Raw genomic sequence first — 22,432 nt, 5'->3', positions numbered from 1 at the left:
TTTTGTATGAGCTTTAGATATTTCTATTTTGCTGCAGAGATTAGCAAAGAACATCCCATCATGTACAGCTGACTAATACAAATACTTTTTGCTACTTGTTATGTCAGTCATCCAGGCAGGAGATGGAACAGTAATAATAGGCTTTTTTAGAACAGGAAAAAGGCAGCAATCCTGTAAGATGGATATTCTCATTTTTCTTTGGGTTTTTAGGTGAAAGCCCTGGGGGAGGCTCCAGGTTTCCTGCAGCTTTGCTTCTGAGTCCCCTTTGCTTGGGCTGCCCCTGGCCCTGCTCAGAAGGGACACGGAAGGGAAGATGTGGCAGGCAAGAGACAGCCTTGAGAAGTTTGTGATGATGTGGCAGCCAAACCTCAGAGAGGGGAGGAAGAGCTTCCTAGGGATGAGAAGGCACAATTCACAAAGTCCCTGACTAACCTTCAAGCAAGATCTGCATTTTTTTTCCCAAAGTTCTGGCTGGCTCAGGGTCCTGTCACAAACCTTTTGTCCTCAACTTCCAATAGGGACTTAAAGCCCTGATGAAATTAAAATATTTAACCCTGAAACCTGGAATCTTCTGCACGTCAAAATGACCCTTTAGATGATTCTGTCACATACTAATGGGATATTACTATTCTCTGGAATTAGTCATTGCGAAAAATATGTAGAAACTCCCTCACTGTTCTCTCCTAACTAAGAAGCACATGTTATTTATGGTCCTATTTCTGACAGAGGCCAAATGTTCTATATGCAATTGGAAAAAAACCCCCACAAACATATTAAAACCTAACAAATACTGAAGCTATGGATCCAAGCATATTTCTTTCAAGAAGAGTGCAGCAGATCTGCTAAACAATTTATGAGCATGACAGTTTAATGAACTTTTGGCAGCTCCCATTTAGAACAGACTGAAAAGTAAGTCTGCACACACAATGTGTATTCATTTCATTGAATAATTTACAGTGTATTGTGGTGTGGGTTGTTTTCCCTTTTATTCTATAAACTGAGCAAATTTCAGAATAAATACTATGCAATGAAATAGATTCCTTTTGTTAGTCACAGCTGTTAGGTGTACCTTTGTATTTGCTCCCTTTTTTCTATACCTGCTCTTATTGTGACATTGCTGTACCATGAAAAAAAACCAGAATTTGATCAAGAGACTAAAGAAATCCCAGAAAGTTTTTTCAATCTTTCTCATTAAAAAAAGAGCCTGGCCCAAGGAAGTTATTGCTCACAAGAAATAATCCATATATATGGTACAAAGGACACCTTCCTGTTCCAGAGGCAATACCCAGCATCAGCCCGAATCCAGCACAAAGGAACAAGGGGCAGAGATGAAACCTTGAGAAGCAGACAGGCAAATGCACAGACTCACTACAAAAACAAGAGCAGAAATGCTGCTGGCTTACTCTAGTCCAAGTATCAGAGAAAGTCCAGAGTTAATTCAATTAGCACATGGAATAAAATTGCCATTTTAACCTGGAAACTCAATGCCCATCTCTGATCCTAAAGCCAAGGGAGACTGTGGCAATCCTGCTTCCATTCTTACACAGAAAAGCTGGCTACAGGAATATTTTTACATGACATATTAAACTGGAAATTCTGCAAAATAAAATTTCAAGGCTACATGGTTAAGCACAAAAAATTTAAATAGAATAATTAAATGAGTGTAATTACACAGTGTTAATTAGAGATGCTGGAATAGGGATCCTTGACTCCCCTGGATGATTTGTAGGCTGCTCTGTTGACTTCCTCCCCTTTTAACAATTCCAAATATTTACTGGGTAATTCTAGACCAATGTATGATATATTCTTTCAATTTAGAACAACACAACTGAATCATTGTTACTCAAGACAGATACACACCAGCTCTTTCAACTTCTGGGAATACATTTTCAGCCCTAATCAGCATCTGCACATTTGAAAAGTATCCTCAGTATACCACAGCCCCAGCACAGGAGCTGTTTACTTTTAAAACACATTTGAATTACTTCACTCCTGTAATGAAGTATACTAAACTTATTAGGAAAAGATTAGGCAGAGAGCTATTCCTGAGAAAATTCTATCAAAAATCTGACCAAGGGAAAAAAGACCAAATTAAACTTTATATCAAGAACATTTACTTAAAAGATGTTGTTGAATACATTATTTGGCAACTTGAATCAATTATTCTACCTTGTTAGAGAAAAAGCTGAAGAGAGTCTCTTCATGACAGGTACTTTCACTAAGCCAACAATTTCATCAATAGTTTGGTGAAAATTCAGCGATCAATTCTGAGAAATGTGTTTAAGTACATTAAGCATAATACAAAAGTGACACTGCCATGATTGTGCAAGGCTTATTCTCTGACACAGCATGAAACCAGGGCCAGGCTGGTGGACATCCCATGCTTCTCCAGGAAAAAATGACTATGAACAGCATGTCTGCCTACATATTTAATCAATAGTGCTCCTCCTGTAATTCTGGGAGTGTATCAGCACTGAAAAGCCTATCTGTGTTATAAAATAAAATAAATTAATCTATAATCATGACATTGCTAAAGAGGCTGAAATAAGAGGAATGGTTAAGTGTGGTGGTTGACTAGCAGGATTTGGGCATGAAATTAATATTTTCTTGGAGTTCACTCTGTGTGTTAAAATGATAAATTTAAGGGAGGCTGTGTAAAGAGAGGTGAATATTTTACAATTGTTCCCAGCTTCCTCACTTTGGAGAAATGGTTCTAGCATGTTTTTCTTAGGCTACAACTGGTTGTTTACCAAATGTTCTTTTAGTGCACAGTGTACACACTGTGACAGCTACAGTGGGAGAAAGATCTAAAGGTAATTGTTCATGCTGGTTAACACCTTATCCGTGTTTAGGAGTATTTATTTCAGGAGACGTCCTGAAGATTTGGGAGTTATTCAGCCTGAGTAAGGAAAAGCAAGCTTCTAAGGAGCTGTTCAACACATTTATGATGAGATTTACCCTAGAGCTTTTTTTTTAAATAAAGAGTAGGGTGACTGCATTTTTATTCAAAAGGGTTTGTAGTAAACCCTCAGATATGGATCTTCTGGGAAGAGGGAATTTAAATGAAAAGCAGAGTGCCTGATGGAAAAAAAAAGAGATAGTTCCACTTCCAGAGGGTCTGATATAAAACAAGATGCAATGAAAAGAGGAAGCAGAGGAAGCACTAATAGGTAATGCACTGAGAGTGAAGACAGAGGGAGATAAAAATTAGGGCAGAAATGAAAACACAGTCAGTGATCTGGTGTTATGGGGGAGGATGAGAAGTCTCATCTCAAAATGCACTTCAGTTAATTTTAGAAAAACAATGAAAAATCATAACATTAAGCATGGTGACATTACTAAGAAGAAAATTAGATCTTCCACGTGGATTCAAGTCTTTATATATCCTTCTTTATATCCAAATGCCACACATTTCTTTGTGAGGGCAGTTAAGCATGTTCATCTGATGCCTTACTTGCAAACAAAACTATTTCGAGATAGGAGTGAGTTTGAGTTTTTGAAAGACTCAGTTTGCCAAATCTTTTACTCCACAAAACTGACCCTGGTCCTCACTGAATGAATTTCTGACATTTGAACTACGAACCAAAAGCCTCATACGACACAGACAATGATATGAACTGGTGAAATATTTTATAGGAGACAACAAAAAGCCATGCAATTTCTTAAGAGCAAAAATTATTCTTCCCCTCCCAAGCCCTCACAACTGAAAACAAAATTCTGCAGCTCTACAGCAGAAAAAAGTGGAACAAGGAGTCCAGAATACAAAAACATAATTTCCTTTTCATGCACTAATACACACAGTCACTGGACATAGATTTTGGAATTACTTTAAATATTGTAAATATGAAGTTGTGCAGTTCTGTGTTTTTTTTTTTTTTTTTTTTTTTAATATTCTGTTAATGAAGAGATGCTTAATATTGGGAGGCACAAGAACCTGTGAGCCTTTAGGCTGGGGAGGATGCAGCCACAGTGAGGCAGTCAAGGACAAGACACCAGATTTGCCTCTAGAGCACTTCCAAAAGCGCAAGGAACAGATCAAATACTTTAGATACTAAGGGCAAAATCCCACAGTGCTTAGTCAGGCACAACTCCCATTGGCCTCAACAGGAGTTTTGCCTGAGTGGATACTGAGCAAGGACTGTGATGTCTGACCTAATTTTATCAGAGTCATGCCAACCTAGCACGTTTTTCAGCAAGCCGAGCGCCGTGCCGCAATATTCCTGCGACATTCTGCCTAAAGGGAAAACCAGAAACCACAAACTGTGAATCATCCCCTCCTCCAAACCCCCCTTACAAAGAAGGGAAGAACTCACAGCTGGGCAAGAAGCTGCTATCCTCAAAGTCTGCCAAAGAGCAAGACTAAAAAAGAATGCAAGGAACTGAAAGTTTACCATTGCAAAGTTTTGCAAATCTGATCGATAAGGAAAGCACACAAGCGAGATTCCCAAGTGCTTGTGTATGACTGAAGATAATCTAGCTTTTATTCTTGTAAGCAAAAAGGCAACAGTGAAAAGCTTCTTTCTGTAGTTATCCTTCTGATTTAGGGCAAATCAAAATTCCTACATGGTCACTGGAAACTCCTCTGGTTGATTTCACTGGGGATTAATTTAGGTGAATAACTAGGTCAGTCTTATTCCCAAGTTAACATTTCTATTACAGAAATATGAAAGTAGATTAAGTTTAACACATGTGTCTACCTTGCTTCAGAAACTTCCTTCTGTAATTACAGAATCCCATTTACAACAACTTTGATATCATGTACAGGAGAAATATTAGAATTATTATCAAAGTGAGCAGAAAAATTCATCAGCATGTGAGACGTGCATTTTTTTTTTACTTCCTTCTACTAGCTGAAGTGAATACCAAAATCTTGACACAGCAGCAATCAGGCCACAGGTTCCCCCAGAAGAGATTATGAAATATCATTACTGCATCTAAACACAAAAGCAAAAATCATACTAGGCTAGAACTCTCTCCCATTTCATATTTTACTGGATCTACCCTTTGGCAGATTCTTCATATAAAGAGTATCTGAGCAATATAGAAAAATACTCTTTTGTTATCTGTGAACTCTTCCGTCACTAATGTATCCTAAACCCTCCCAGGTGTGCAATATTAGCCAGAGAAGCAGGCAGAATCACAGAATCATTTAGTTTGGAAAACACCTCTAAGTTCATCCAGTCCACTCATTCATTACCCCATCACCACTAAAACACATCCACATGGTGACTCAACATATCCATAATGCTGATATTTGCCCCCAGAAAATCTCCACTTGCTCTCTTTGCCTAAGTAAAAGAAGAAAAGGAATCTTGGTTTTCCCCAGACTTCTCTTTTGAAGACTGGATATCAGAATCCCAGGCCAAAATCAATTAGGGTCAAGTCCTTGCTAAATTAACAGAATTTGTTTTCTGTGTTACCATTTATTTGCACGGAACACGAACATAGATAGCATCTCTGAAATTTTAATGCTTCTTTCTCAATTGATAAATTGCCAATTGATGACAGTCATTAAGAAACAGGCCTAGCCAGTCACAAGCAAATACAATGCAAGGTAATTCCTCAGGAACCAGTTAGAAAACCCTTCACCCCTTAAAACACAGCGCAACCATATGTCAGATCTTTAGCACACAGGAATTCCCAACCCTGAAAAATAAACAGGATTTCATCACAATCTAGCAGCACTGCTGAGAATATTCCATCTCTTCCAGGGTCACAACTCTTTGCTGACACAGCCAGCTCAGAGCAACACTCAGCACGGCTGGGGAAACCAGACAGAGCCATCAATGACCTACAGCAGCTGAAGACACAGGATGAGTCTCCTCCTCTCCAAGCTCCTTCTACGTGAGCTTTGAAATCTACACCTGAACTGTGCCTGAACAACTGACTTCTTTTAAATAACCAAGTCCAACAGGTGGTTGGTTTTGCTTTTTTGTTTTTTTTTTTTTTTTTTTTTCACTAGAGTCAAGAATTCATTTAATTATACTCATGGACATAACACATCCTGCTGTGTAATATGTCAAGATTTAATTATGAAGCTTTACAAAAGCCTGGTGAAGCCAAGTGCTTCAAATTTTCAACTCAGAAATTTTATATGCCTGTATGCAGAGTAGTTACTTTTTACAGTGGTATTTAATGTGGCTCATAAATTCCCACTGAGAGTGGTACAACAAATGCAAACAAAAAATCATCCAGATCTTATTTCCTTTCACCTAGCAATAACTAAATAAAGGAGTTAGAGCTGAGCTGTTTGGCTCACTGGAGCTGAATGGTTTTCTTTTCCCAGTAAATTTCCTACCTCTTGTAAGCACTCAGAAAACAAATTTTATAATAGTTCCTTAACTCATCTTTGAAAGGTATCAGTAGTTTTTAATGAGAGGAAAAAAAAAAAAAACACCTACATGAATAAACTACATTCTTTTTCAAGGCTTTCAAGAGATTGTCCTGCTTGTTATATAGATCAAAATACCATAACCTATGGGAATTACTGTCAGCTGACAGCAACTGCTTTGACCTTAATGGACTGCCCTGAAGCTCATTAAACAGTGCATCAGGAGCTGTGCATAGTGCAGGTGGGTTCCAGCACAGGAAAGGTATTTTATGATTTACTGCACCTTGGTTGATACAATGAATACTAAAATCCTAAGTGCACTGTGATCCTTCATTTGCAATAAACAAAACAGGCATTCGAGATTACATTCATTCACAGAATTAGCAACAGAGCAATAACTTTGGTTTTATGCCAGTACTCTTACTTTTTTACTCCTAAGTGTGGACAGGATTGTTCTGAGTGAATAAAGATCTCACTAAAAATGTATAAGCACGTTCTGCATGTTTACAATAGCTTCTTCAATTGTAGTTTGAAAATTACAATTCTCATTCAAAATTATAAATGCATGCAATCAAATCCCAGCTGTGTCTGAAATTAGATTAATATTCTGAAAATTGTTAGCTTTAAAAAAAATTCTATTAACAGTACGAGGAATTAACAACAAAATGACTGCTCATAGTATGCAGTGCATGTACTCACACACATAGAAGTGTACTGCTTACATTTATTGGGCTGGTTTCCAAGGAGAACAGTGTGCACAGATAATTTTTCAAGGTTTTCATGCCCAGCTGAGAGATCAGTAATTTTGGGGCCTTGGTCAGCCTCATGTCTTTTCAAAAACAGCACCTGTAGCTTTCTGAGATTCACAATCCTCTTTTAACTCTTACTTCAGAAATTATTTGTGAGTGCATTGAATTTTTCCACCTCCTCTGGCCTTGCACAGCTACTTAAGATCTGCTCAGAGATGTAACACTGCATCTTTGTGTGGATTAAATACTGGCAAGTTTTGAATCTTACAACAAAGACAGACTTGACACTCTTGACTATCTGTGAGAGGAAAAAATGCAACCACCTTCAGGGTTAAATGCCAGAAACAGATTCATCAATTATCTCCTAAGATGCAAAGATCCCAAAGAGCACCAGCACTACAGATTTCTAAGTAGTTCATTCTCAATCCCATGAAACATTTGTAAATAAAACCACTGAGAGATGTTCAGGGAGTCAAACTGAGAAATACCACAAGCACATACATGTAAGTTCAAAACTCAAATTTGAGAATATGAAAATGGGAGGAGGAGCCAGAGAGACAAAAAGCTGAAATCCAAGCTAAAACAAAGGCATAGCTTGCAAATCTTTAAAGGCAACATCCTTTAGATTGATTACGCTACAATATATTCTTCTGATTTGAAATTAAATTGGATTACAATGAATGATGGATGTTGCTTTGAAAGCCACATTGGGAATGAAGTATAATACCACTTTTTTTACAGCCAAACTTGTGTTGAATTCATCAACATCATAATTTTGGGAGTGAAAAACTGAAATGCAAATTTCCAACTGTATTTCTCTGCCAAATCCATATTTGGAGTACCTACTTGGAGTAGTGTGGAAGAAAAAAGCAGGGATGAGATTAAGTTTTATAATTGAATTCAATCATTAAGCTCCTTTTAAATTTCTGCACATCTAAATGCAATTTTGCATGCATTCTCAAAACTCAAATGACTGTGGAAGTGAGTACTCACAGAAATGCAAAGTTTGACAAAACATGGAGAGAGTTTAATTTTACATAAATGTTTCATTCCTGTCCTGGGACCTTCTTCCTAAGGGTCTGTTTGTTTTGGTCTTTTATAGCCTATTTGTTTCTATTACTAAATTTAAGTAGGGTTAAAAAAGCCAGAAAAACTCTTGGATGAACTTGGGATCACAGCCGGATAAAAGCTGAAGACAGAATTTGAAAATTAATATTTCCAAATGTTTAAATTTCATCACATATTTTCATCTTCAGGGGCTGCTACACACAACAAAAATAAATAAAATAAACAGCAAGCACCACACCCTGCACTGAACGGCTCAGTTTGGGATTCCTGTTACTTTTAAACACACAGCTACTAATTAAAAGTCATCAACCTCACACTGGTACAGCTCAAGAGGCAAAAAGTCTTCTTCCAAGACACTCCATCCTTTGGCTATTCCTTCACCTGCTGGCTACTTGTCCTTGAGGATGCTCTGCCCAGGGCACCACAGCAGATGACAGAGGCTTGAAGAGGGCAGGTTCAGGGTCTCCAGCCCCAGGCATCCTCTGAGAGCAGGGAATGGACCCAGCTGGAGCTGGCACTCGTGGGTAGGTGGCTCATCTCAGCACCAGGGGACACAAATCCCATCACACACTTCAAAACCAGCTACTGCATTTCTCCCAACTGGACACATCAGCACAGCTCTTGTGAACTTGCTTCCTTGCCCACATTCTGAGATATTTACTCTCTTCTTCAAAATATTGATGTGAGAGCCCCAGCAGAGGAATTCCTGCTGTTACACTGCAGTAAAAGCAAACCTTGGCCCAGCTAAGAGCAGGGACTGGCAGCACAAGATGGATCCTGCCCAAGAGCACAAGAATCCTGATGAGGCATGATGGCACCAAGTGACCTATCCATAGAAAACCCCTTTGGGATCCCATTGTGGCTCTAGTCTGGCAAATAATATTATAATCTCACACAGTAGCCTTGGAAGGATATTTTATTTTTTTAACATTCAATCTAAACCTCCCCTGTAGCAACTTGCTGTTTCCTCTCATTCTGTCACTCACTAGCAGGGGCAGAGGCTGAACCCCACCTGGCTCCTTTCAGGGAGTTTTGGAGAGCCACAAGGTCCCCCCTGAGCCCCTCCTCATCAGACTGGTGCTCCACACCCTCCATGTTGTGTCTGTCACACAAGGAGCTAAAGAGCTGACACCATTTATGCTCAACCTTAGGTCATCAATGGGTTTTAAGAAAACAGGACAATGCAGACCTTTGCAGCTTCTTTTTCTCAATGGTTGCCAATAACCAATTTACTCTACAGTCCATGATTAATTCTAACCCTAAGCAAATACGCAGGCAACCTGCTTGCAATAGCACAGTTTGTTCAGAAACTATTGCTAACATCTCAAATTAATTGGAAAATCATTTGCATCTTGTTTTACTTTTCAGCAGATTAAACCTTCTCTCCCCAAACCTGTTACTTGTGTACCACTCAGGGAAATCCAAAATTGTCTTGCAAAGTGGAAAGTATATAACAAAGTCAAAAAATATGAATGTCTCATCCTGATTCCCTCAGAGTTTTGCTACTTGGTATTATTAATAAAGATTATTGGCATCAATCTTTGCTCCTCTAATGAATCTAATAAGTCTGAAATCATCCTGGATGGGTTATTTCACCCAACTGGCTTGAGAAGAGTCAGACCCATAAAGTTTACAAAGTGATTCAGAAAATACAATGTAATAAATCAATTCTCTAACTACTATTATGGAAAGAAGAAAATATTTCATATGGTAAGGCTGAATGAATAAATTCACAAATAAAGCTGATAGAAGAAATCTGGAATACATTTCTTTATCATATAATTCTGTTTGTAGCAGCTTTTTGTCTTGCTAAAATCAGATTTAATGCAGACTATTAAGGTATCACCTGTAAGTGAAATACTAGTTTAGTCCTTTTTGCAGTAGTGCCACAAATTCTGTTCTGATTATAAATATTTTGCTATATGTAAAGAGTTGTTCTGGGGCCATGTAGTTCCTTTTAAAGTACATGTGAATCCTAATCATATTTTAAACTAAATAAATCTACAACTACTAACAGAGTCTATTTAAAAGCAGGAATGCAAGCGCCAAGATGTCCTCTGTATGGACAGAAACGCTTGTTTATATACTAGAAATGTCCTTTTATGACTAAGTGTTGCCTTGGAAACCATTACTAAAAATGAAAGTTTTGTCTCCAAAGGCAAACCCACATAGTACTCAATTATCCCAAAGTTTGCTTTATATTTTCCTGATCAATCTGGAACACAGAGATGTGCAGTCAAATTTTCCTGGCTTTTAATTCCTCCTTCGTATTCTAAAATGGTATCTATTCCAGGTAACAAACAGGAATCATCAGTATTTTATTTCCTAAAAACCCTCTAATCAAAGATATATTTACAACCTTTGTCTCAATAGGCTGGAAGACAAAAAAAAAAAGTACATTCACACAATAATTGACCACTGCATCATAGATTTAAAAGTCTATTTTTGGCTTACAGTCTATGGTAGATAATCTCCAAGGAAAACATCCAATTCTACCCTTCAGTTTCTGACACCAGGACTAAGACAAAAAGGGGAAGATAAAATAATCAGTTTTCTCTGAGCACTGACAGTGCTGTACAGGGAGATGGGAGGCTAAAATACTACTTTTCAAAATGCAGACCCACCCTGTGGATTTCTTACATTTACAGATACAGGGTTGTTATCAAGAAAAATCTCTGTGGAGGGGAAACATGAATTCTAAAATCACCAGAATCTTTGAGAGAACATTGAGGGTTTAACCTTCACATGTTGGAAACACAGTATGGAACTCAAGAGTTGCTATAAAATCCTCTAGGAATACACACAGCCTGCTGCTGGGAAGATGCTCATGAGGGGGAAAAGAGCCAGTGCCAAAATGCTGGGCAGTGAGAGCTGCAGGAGGATTTGGCACCCAGTGTGGGCTTCCTGTCCGTTCTGCTACCATGAAAGCCTTCCCTGAGTCCTCCCCAGGCATTGTGACAAATCCTTTCTTCTTTGTGTCCCCACCCAATTTTGGTCAGAGTTGTACTGAGTCCTTTTAAAACCTGACAGGGTTTTTGACTTCCTGCTGAGTGTTCCTAGAGAGAAATCTGCTGCACTTGCTCAAGGGGAACAAGACCCCGAGGACAGAGCTCATTGAAGGCAAGAGCATCCCACAGAAACCTGGCTGTCCCCAGCTCATACAGAGTGAGTGTGACACAAGATGGACTGCAGCTGTCAGTCTGTCCTCAGGAACGAGGGAAGGACACTTCCCAAGGACCACAGGTGACAGGAAGAACTGGGCAGGCTCTGCCACAATGACTAAAACAGTCAGTGTGTGAGGACACACTTGCAAGGACAGGAAAGCTGAAGGAGTAAGTTATTAGAAATGCTTTCCATTTCCCTTATACCTCTTTGAACTCTTCCCATTGACAAAGTTTTTTGTTCATGTCATAATGGCCTACAGCATTTCCCCACCTCAGTTTCAAAGCTTTTTGATCTTTGGTGGGGTTCATGGTCGAAACAGATTCCCCTTGGATGCCTGACATGCCCTCCTGCTGGGCTTGCTCCAGGTACCAGCCCAGCAGCATTTGGCACTCCAGGACCTGGCTGCAGCCTTGGCAGCGGGGAGCAGTGGCTCTGAGGCACTCCTGAGTTCTACACCTACACCAAGCTCTCATGTTAGGGTGGAAAGGAAAATAGGGAGCATTTCAACAAAGCCTGTTCTACAATTTCAAGGAAGTCCTTCAGCACAGATAAAGGAAAAAAGGAATATGTCATGGCACTGTTTGTGTTTTTCACAGCACAGCACATCCTGACTAAAAGCAGCTCTAGCCATGATGACCAGGACAGGCACTAACTATTCTGTAAAATGAATTGCTCTGTAGAAAATTACAGTATAAATAATAGCTGAAAGCCTCCAATTCTCATTTGGTGTCTTCCCTGGCACCAGCTGGGGCCATTACCCTGGGCTCAGAGCTGAGATTGTCCCTTGACTCCTGTCAGGGGCACTTGGCGCCAGCTCAGCTCCTCACCAGGGCCATCAGCCAGCCCCTGCTCATGTGAGAACCTGCTCAGCTGCAGCCATGTTCATCTTCCCTTTCAAACCTCTTACTAAGAACCAGTGGGAAGCAAAACAGGTTTTGAGAACTAAATGAAGGAAATCTCTGCTATAAAGTAAAATCTGGGGTCTTTTTTCCCCCCTAGCTGGCATATTAAAACCAATAGAAAACCTTGTAAAGTGACTTGTTTTCCTCTAAGTCAGCTTGCAGTTTTGTATAGAACTTCTAAGAAATGGAAGTTGCAGCAAAATTATCATAACACCTCTATTTTAGGCCTAAACTAAAAGTAAATATATTATTCTACATATATAAATATATAAGATCTAAAATCCCATTACAATATCTTAATTGAATTCAGTAGATGCACCACAATACTTACTGCAGTACAGAGAAATTAGATGAGTTCCTTGTTTTGGCCATACATCACTTTTTAAAGTGGAATAGGAAAAAAAAAGGGTAAAATAAATTATTTAATGTTCATTTATCTTCCCTATTACAATTCTGTCACTGTGCCCTACCATGGGAATATACAAATTCTGCACATTTTGTGAGAGTAGTAATGAGAATGCAATCTGCCTCTGAAATAGTTTTAGTTTAAATGATAGAGATGAAAATTACTCAAAAATCCAAAAATCACTTTGCAATTAACTGTTGTGATAATAATTGCATCTGAAATGTAGTTTGGTATCAGGAAAAATGGTGTATTGGAACTTTTCATTTGTCACGTTCAAGAATTTTTCACTTCACTGGAACCCCCCTACAACACCACAAACCAAAATAACCCACCCCAACTCCCCTCACCCAAATCCCATTTTCCAAGGAATTAAGTATTAATAAACTGAGACTTAAACCATGCAAAGAAGGTCCTAAATGTCCTGCTAGAAGATAAACTTCAGTGAAATAAAATTAAAATTCTAATTTATGAATGCCAGGCTTGCATTGGCAGTGTGCTTCCAAAAGTGAAGCTGGTAAGAGTCTCTCTTCTCCCATCTCTCTTTGACAAACACATCCTTGTAAAGGAACACAAATTGCCAGAAGAGGAAACAACATGGGAAAAGAGCCTCCACAGCCAGCAAAACCAGAAAGAATGAAAAAGGTCTCCCACTTATACTTGCACATTTGCTTAAAATAAACTTTTGCCAAAGTTTCTTAACACATCCCTTAGCCAAAAATCAAAACAACTTCCCTTAGCACTGTGTTTGCTGAATCACATGACTGAGAAGGGAATAAAGCCAACTCCAACTGTTCTTCCTGTGGCACAGACAAATCTGAAACTGGAATACTGTCAGAAGCCAGGACATTCCTCTGGCTGCCCTGGAGGGCTCAGAGACCTTGGCATGGAGTCAAAGACACCTGTGCCTTCGATTTTGGCCCATGGAAACAACTACCAGCTTTGTGTGAAGATTTACAAGCCACAGGGGTTAAATAGAATGATAGAGAATTAACCACAGGGTGAAAAAGTAGAATTTTGGGGATTTAGAATGGGGGTTCAAGAGGCAAGATGGAGGAATCTGGGCATGTCCTGTCTTTCTTTTTTCCTTCTTGTCCTCCATCTCCTGCTGTGATGGTGACACTTCTGGACTGGTTTAAAGTAGAGACAGACTGTCTAACACAGGTGATAGGTATTGGGAAATAACTGTAAATAAAGTACACCTAGTTCTTAGTATAAAAAACTAACACTGCCCAGAGGGTGGCCAGTGTGCCTCAACCTGACCGGCCAGACAGACCCCCACAGAGAAAGACTGTATTAGAGAAGAGAAAACAAACAACCTTGAGAACCAGAGACCCAACTTCTTTTTTGACTGCAGGGCTGTGAAAAAAGACTTTCTAACATCTCAGGAACCATTCCAACAACACGAAACCCAAGAGAACAGAAGAGGCACCAGGCAATCAGCTGCTCAGATTAGGTAAGAAACTCACGCTTGTGGTGTAGGCGGCCTCGGGGTCGTCCTCCAGCACCCGCGAGAGGCCGAAGTCGGAGACCTTGCACATGAGGTTGCTGTTGACCAGGATGTTGCGCGCCGCCAGGTCCCGGTGCACGTAGCCCATGTCCGACAGGTACTTCATGCCGGAGGCGATGCCCCGCAGCATCCCCACCAGCTGGATCACCGTGAAGTGCCCGTCGTGCTTCTGCAAGGGGACAGACAGCTCAGATTCCTCCCTTTGTTGCATCCCAGTGAGACCAACCTCAGCTCTGATTTGAAACACTTCTGCTTCACGGATTTTAGGAACTTATTGTGATTGCCTTCAAAAGCTGCCCACTTGCAAGCTTGTTTTTTTTTCAAGGACTTAAGTTGCTTGGCAGCGCATCCCATCCCATCCCATCTCTCATTGTGCAGCTTCTCCCCCTTTCCTCCACATTTTCACACATTTCACAGTCTTCCTACTGACAACATTTAATTGCTTTCATACTTGGTTACTATGAATGCCTTCCCACAACACTATTTTTAGTACAAGAACAAGAAAGGACACAAATTTCTTCACTGATGGCCTCAGGAAACAAAGAACCCCCTTTTTATTGTCTCTGCCTTGATTATCTGCTGTTACCTCACTTTCACAGTATTTTTTTAGGGAGGGTTTTTTTGTTAAAAAAAAGTCCCAAAATATCCTGAAAAAAATTTTGGGGCTTTAGCTCATGCTCTTGTGCACCTTATACCTAATCTCTGAACACTGGATCAAATTAGGTAGAACTCAGGAATTCCGCTTTGCCAAAATTTTCCTGGCAGATTAAGGTTAAGCTCAGACCCATGAATGCATCAAACTTCGTGACACCTTCTGAAATCTACTGTAAATAAGAGTTATGCCATTAACTGTGCTTGCCCAGGTGGGCAGCCTTGCTGGGCCTCAGTTTCTCCACCTGCAGGATTAAAGTTAACACTTCTCTATGTCCTGCTTCAGACAGCTCCTGAATTATGTGGCAGTGGGGACCTGCACAGAAATGTGACTGCAGGCTCCCTGCCTTGTTTAGACCTGCCCTTTCTACCATTCACAGCAGACTGCTTTTAGGAATATTTTTATAGTGACCTCAACTGGCAGACATTTAGCTTCTCATGGATTATTCAGTGACCCAAGGCTTTTTATGTTCACAGGAACAGCCAAACAAAAACAACTCCTGCAAACAAGTTAACCTTCCATTGTCTCTTTCAACACTTCTAGCATTGGGCTACAGACAAATAACAAGTTCTGTTCAGCATTCAAGACACTTCTATTGCTTAGCTCATGCATTTAAGCAAGATGATTTTTATAGGGGAGAAGCTTATAGGAAGGTCAGCAAATTCATTAGATTCAGCAAAGCAACAGGCTGAACTATGCTTAGCCTTATCCCTGGTCAGCAAAGTATTTCAGCATTCCCATAATGATTCAATGATTTGGGGCCTGCATACAGCTAGTCAGGATAGGAACATTAAAGACTATAACAAAAATCAGAAAGAAAATGGTAAAAGGAGGATACAAACATACCTTGTCAGCTAGATGACCTCACTGCCGTACTATACTAGTCAGCAACACTTGCATTGAAGGAGCAGTGCCAAACACCACAGCCACCTCCCATGAAAGCACATTTCATAACACCTCTTTAAAACCAGCTATTTACAACTGATTTAGAGCAATTTCCCCCCCTTGAATGTGTCAGTGCTTTATGTCAGGGCAGTAAAGCTTCTCTGTCTCTAAAATCTCCTCCAAAGTGGAGGCAGCTCTCCCCAAGGCGGCCGCACCCTCCCTCATTGTCACCATCAAGGCCAGGGATGAGCACCTGGTCCTGCAGAGGACACTCAGCTGAGGCTCAAAACACACCTTCCATGAGTCCTACGGTACCAGGGACAGATATTTTCAATAAACTCATTCCACCCAGCAATTAAGCAAAGAGAGACAAAAGATTATATTGTTACTTACTTTAAGCTGCTTCCTGTAAAGGAAGGACAGGAATTCTAGCCAATAGTTTTGTAATGAGGCCACATGGGATTTCTCAGTTTGCCTTTTATTTAATAATTCTAATTGTTCTATTGATTAAAAAATTAGAAAGGTAGTTGCCAACAGTTAGTACTCTTCACACCTACCATGCACGGTTTACTTTTTTCAGGTAACTGTAGAATTAGGATTTGGAACAAAGTGCCACCTGAGTTTTGCAGAATGACCATTCATGCCCCTCTCTACCCCCACAACAAAGCACCAAACTAAACCAACCCCTCAAACCTCTAGATTTTACCTCCTCCTTAACAGCTCAATTTTTTTCAACAAACCTGAGTCATCTGTAGCACCTCTCTTAACCTTTTGTCTTCTTGGATGGCAAGCATTCACTCCTTCCTTTTTTAATTTCTGCTCTTTCAAAGTTACACCATGCTTGGCTGATTTTTCATAAAACATAACCTTTTGTCTGCTCTTTCCAAGTCTCAGTCCTTGCCTTACCAGTATAGTTGCAATGCCTGACTTTAAAACAATCTCATGCTTTTGCTATTCTCTCCGTCGTTCTTTCAAGTTTTTTTGGGATTCTGCCTTGACACAAAAAGTTAAAGCTTCTTATCTTCACTGTTCAAGAAATGACAGACCTGCTAATGTACCAGCTGCAATTTTATTCTGTCCTCCTTCTCCCTCTGTATGTTTCTCAGAATTCTCTACTGCATCTGTTCCCCTCTCTCTTTTCTCATGCGTGGTTTTAAATTTTTTCACTGCCAGCCTTGCAGTTGGACCAACTACATTTTTACTGTCAGCAGAACAGTCTTTTCTCAATCAAGTCTCTTTGTAAGCACTTGTGCATCAGTTTCCATGCCAGCTGTATCCCCTTACAATCTATAAACTTATCATTCAACACATCAAAATTTTTTTGATGTAAGCTGATCGGGATACAGACTATGAGCTATATTTAACCTTTGGAAAATTCAGCTAGGTTGATGAAATTATAGCAGGTAGAATCTGACCTCATATTTTCAGCATTTTTTAGGCCCCCAGGTACAATCCTTTGGCAACTTTCCTCTATCTTGTTTCATCCACTTGGCATATAGGGAAATAAAACACTCATCTGACTGATAGCATGGTTGCTACCCAGGGCTTTGTTCTGATTCCCACAGCTTAGATTTGAAATATGTTTTTGATAGGATTCCCACTGGGCTCTTAAGGGTGTTAATCAATACTGGCAGCAATTCAGACCTCAGTGGACTCACCACATTTATCCTATCATCCCATTAAATTTTAATCAAGCCTTGATGGCTTTTCTAAATAAACTTTTCTCAACAGCTGGGTATAGATGCAATATCTGAGTAGCTGCTCTTGCATTTACGCAGTCCTTAAAAATGCCCTGAAAAATTATTTTTAGTCAGCTACAGTTTGCTTTTAAGAACCTCATGTAAATGAAATATTCTCCTCATGTTACAGACCTTTCAAGAGCACTAACTTATAATGGGCTGCTGAGAGGTTCAGTTAATGTAGGGGAAGAAGGAGGATATCCAGACTTTCTCCCATTGCATTTTTCCCTTCAGTTTTCAGCCCCAGTGCCCAGTTTAGTGCTTTTCTTCAAGCCTGTGGAATTTTTCGTCTTCAGAAGGATTTTTCCATTTCACTACCCAGTAATCTTTTGGAGGTGCGGCCACTGGATTTTTCTGTATTGCTTCTGGAGTTCCATCAATTCCAAAATCCACTTCCTTATGTGCCAAATAACTCAGAAAAATTTTAGGCCTTTATCCTCTGTGCAGAATTTACTACAAATCTAAAAATTTTACTGCAGATTATTTAGATTTCATTTTAGATGGAGAACAGCACTGAAAATGGTGTGTCTGTGTCTAACTTAGATCATATTCACCACCGACACTTGCTACTGGTCACTGGGTGAAAGATGCAGCTTTTGCTATGCATTTATTGTTACAGTTTTACTGTGCAAAGTAAATGGTGGGACTTTGTCAAGATGAATCTTCCAAAATTCAAGTTGCAGCTTGGTATTTTTTGGAAGAGTAACTCATTCTTCAAACTATCATGTGTGTCACACTAAAGTTTATATTTTTGGTACTAAATGAGGTCAGCTGATAATTTCTTCTTCATTCAACTGTTGATAGAGTTCCATGCAGACTTAATTATTATTAATAGATTCTATTAATTCAATTTTTAATTACTTTAGTTCATTTTAAATGCTCATGAGTGATCCTACACAGAGTGCAGAACAGCCCTACCCCATACTTCTTTCTATCCAAATTCCATTCCTTCCACACAGGATGTAGCAGAAATTTCATGAAAATCATATTTCTTTAGCTGCTCACAAACATCTCATGTGGGAGAGTTTTAAAGCCTTACTGAAGCCAAAGTTTATGAGATCAACTGCTTCTCCCACAGCCACAAAGCCTGAGCCCTGCTACAAAAGGAAACCAGATTTGCTTGACAGAATTAGTTCTTGACAAATCCGTGTTGGCTCACACTTATCTCGCTGTTATCATTAAGATGCTTAGACTTTGTTTGATAATTTGTACCAGAAATCTTACAGCAGTTGACATTAAGCTGACTGGCCTGTAATTTCTGGGCTTCTTTTCTCCTCTCTTCTAAAAGACATTGAAAATCCCTTCATTTAAAAGACACTGGCTCTGTTCTGATCTTCTGATTTCTCATTCTTGACAAATTCATAAAGAGCACACTGAGAGAGACCACATTACCTTTCAAATTCTTTTTGCCTTAAAATACAAGACCATTTGTGAAAAATTTCTTGCTGCTCAGTACTAAGAATATCTATGGTATTTAATATCTAAGTAAAAATATCTACATATTAAAAATGCCCAGCATTTGCACAGTAAATTCCCACAACAGCATCAGAAATGTTGTTTCATACATCCTTTTAGGAGGGTAAAACACATTGCTTGAGAACAAATGCTGGCACTGGCACTGTAGCATCAATGAGAGCTTCTCAGTGCAATCTTAGTTCACTTAAATACATGCTGCTTACAATTTCACTATTAAGCTAATGCAGTCTTTCAAATTCACTTTCTAATTGCTCAGTCCAATTTTAGTGTTAAAAAAAAAAAAAAGAAAAAAAGTATCAGCAGCTTCCAGGTTCCCTGTGCATGTTTTCTCTTTTACAGACTGATTTTTGAAGGCAAAATGCCACCTTTATCCTGCCAGGAAAGAAACATGCCTCCAATAAATTCAAGTGCACATGAATACTGTGTGGGAAAGCAAAAGAAGGAATATTAGTTATGAGCTCCAATGTTTTTGCCTCTCTGAATGCAGATAAATAATAACAGGAACCATTAAACTTAGGGAAGGCCATCTGGCTTTCTTCCCCCCACAGCCTACTCTGTCTGGTGAGGCCATGTTAGATGGATATACAACATACACTTTACAACACTGTTCCACAGAATTTGCTGCAAGTGTTCATTTTTGTCTTCTCTCACTTTCCCCCCAAACTTGCTAAATGTGTCTGCCACAGCATCTAAACTGTAGCTGAAAAAAGGGTGAGTGTGATGGCAAAGCTGCTCTGAGAATAACTTCATAACGATTACTGCAAGACACAGCAATATATCACAATATTTTCTCTGTCTAGTAACACTTATCTTAGCCTCTGCTAGGCCAGCCTTGAGGGATTAAAGCTGAATTCCAGGCTTTCATTTGCTGTACAGTCTGATGCAGCTGGTGCTCTATGGCAATTAAGCTTATTTCTTATAGACTCTAAGAAAAAAACAAAGAGTGTGGCAGCATTGTCACTTACTATGCTTGCCTGTATATAAACCTAACTTTTTTCTACAAGTATTTTAATTTTCTGAAGTGAATGGAAATCCATCAGCACCTGTTTTGAGTAGAAGAGGAGAATTACAATGGCAAACAGCAAAAATGAAGAAAGCAAGGTGGTGCTGTGATTACCCAGGTAAAAACATCCCTTCCTTTAACAGCTCTGAGATTCACAAAACTGGGAAGACTGGAGCATCTTTCAAACCTAAATACCTCTGTCTATTCAGCACACCTTGGACACTGAGCAGGAAACTACTCTGGTAGTCTTCAGCTGCAGAAAAATACTGAAAGAAGTTCAGTATTCTGGTGATACCCTTTTTAGTTCATTTTATGTGATTCTGTGTAGCCAAACACAAACCTCCTCCAAAAGGCAGCTTCCAGACATGTTCCTTTTCTGTGTTTAAATCCAGAAAAGGATTAAATAATTGCCTGGTGCATGAGGAGGTGAGCACAGACCACAGCCAGCTCAGAGCTCTCCAGGAATCATTCTTCCTAAGAAGCCACCTCACCTTCTAACCTGTTCCTCTCCTTGTGATGCTAAATCCAATTTTTTTAGCCAGGAATGACCTCTTAAATGGAGCTGTGAAAACAAAATGGAGCACATGAGATTTTAATCTGTATAGCCTCATGAATCTGTGAGGCACAGGCTTGGAGAGTGGGCTGAGGGGGGGACGGTGCATTGGGGAAAAAAACCCCCAACCTTTGGGAAAGGACTTTTGTAGGAATTATTGCAATCATCTCAAAGGCTTGGGTCCAAGAGCCATCTCCAACCCACAGCAGGGCACACTGCCAAACTACTTGCTAAAAAGGTTTTGTGGGTTTTCAGCTTTTTTATCTCTACTTTGTGGTTTTTCTGTATCTCTCCTGGTTGTCTTCCTTGTCTCTTCTGCAGCCTGTATCCACAAGCCTGAGCAAACTGCCCTGTCTAATCACTAACATCTTCCTATCAATACAGAGAGCTGCCCTTTCAACCCTTCTTGCCTTTATTGCTTGCCTCATATGCCTACAGAATAAAGGATTGCTGAGATCTCCGTGACACAGGCAGGTAAAACACAATGACAAAGAGCCCCATCCAAAATCTCTGTGTGAAGCTGCTAACAGGAAATTTACCTGTGTCTCCTCAATTCCCAAGGGTTAGCCACTTTCCTTCCAGGCACAGATTTCCTCTGTCTGGAAGCTGGAAGAGGCTTCTAGCCCCTGAGGAAATGCTTAGCTGGAAACCCACATCCTTTTTCAGAGAAATCTCTCCCAAGTGTTACCAGAAATGAAGCCACATGAACCTCATTTCTGGTCAAACAATTGTTTCATTGATGGCAAATTTCAGGTATACTTTTGTGGGATGATTAACCTACATACCTCAATCTTATGTGATAAAAAACTCCCAAACAACACTACAAAAAACTACATTTCGTCTTTTGTAAATGAGTTTTATATAATTACAAAAATAATGCAGTATTTCTGAGGAAAATTCAGTGTCAAGTGTATCCAGCAATTTAGGATGTCTGATGAAGCACAATCACTGCAATTAATTACCATCATCTCACAAAATTAGTTCTAATTAGCTGATGCCTTCCCACTTCAGAATATCTCTGAAGCAGTTTCATTTTGCAAATCCGTGCCAATTTTTTTTTTAACCCAAAAGCTCAATGTTAGCAGCCAGCAAACAGGATCCTTTGTGGGGTGGGGAAGACATAATTCAGCTGAGCTTGCTGTTAAATCCATACAAATAGCAGAAAGTGGGCACTGCTGTCTCTAAAGCAAGGAGTAAAGGTTTTTTAGATTTTAGGGGTGAGAGATTAAAGGGTAGGCAGAGGCTTCTGATTCGTGGCACAACCTGTACTGGCATGAAAGCAAATATCCCACCATGGCTGTGGGGAGGGTGATGGCAAATGGAATTCTTCCTCTGGAATACCCTCACGTGGGTCACCACAGAATCTCACATTGAATTTGTAAGACTGACCCATTTTTGCAGGCTTTTGGAGAAAGACAGATGGAGGGATGTGCTGGGGAATTTTTGCTGGTTGTGGTATGCAGGGAAATATTTCTTAAGGTGAGAAATAGATTTTTTCCCCTCTGTGTAAAAACACTTTGCACTGGAACAATTGATTCCTTTAAATAATAAGAAAGACAGAACTATGTGATAAGCCCTTCCAAATCCCACAACATTTGTTATAGTCACTGAACGCCTCTCATTAGGATTGCTAAAGATAAAGCCTCTCTGCTCCTTTGTATCTTCACAAAAGCTTTTAAAAATGTGGACTTATATCTGCAGGAAACAACTATTATTAATGAAGCAGCTGGATTTCTTTTTAAACAGGTTACTTTGCAGCCATTTGCTCTGCTAATTATAAACAGAAATGCTGACATATATCTTCAGCGCTTTGGGATGTTGAATATTATCTAAAGTACATTTAAAAAACCTTTTAGAAGAATAACCCATATCTGAAGTATGAATTGAAGCTGTAAAATAATATACATGAAAAACAGCTGCAGAAATTATTAGCTCACATTTCCCCCCAGCAGTTCTGCTTCCAAATATATCTGATGCAATGTGAGAATCATTGCTC

General features: G+C 39.6%; 1 protein-coding gene across 5 annotated transcripts in view; it reads right to left on the bottom strand.

The window, feature by feature from the left end:
• The window catches only part of EPHA6 (EPH receptor A6), a 370,217-nt gene that overhangs the window by 34,781 nt on the left and 313,004 nt on the right, over window positions 1-22,432 (bottom strand). For all 5 annotated transcript variants that reach the window (XM_058018768.1, XM_058018770.1, XM_058018769.1 and 2 more), the window contains one exon: window positions 14,088-14,297. In XM_058018768.1, coding sequence (XP_057874751.1) covers window positions 14,088-14,297 — 210 coding nt within the window. The remainder of the gene's footprint in view (window positions 1-14,087; window positions 14,298-22,432) is intronic.

Source organism: Melospiza georgiana, chromosome 2, assembly GCF_028018845.1.
Source record: "Melospiza georgiana isolate bMelGeo1 chromosome 2, bMelGeo1.pri, whole genome shotgun sequence".
Taxonomy (NCBI): Eukaryota; Metazoa; Chordata; class Aves; order Passeriformes; family Passerellidae; genus Melospiza; species Melospiza georgiana.
Note: the sequence above shows the minus strand (reverse complement) of the source record. Positions and strands in the feature narration are given on the sequence as shown.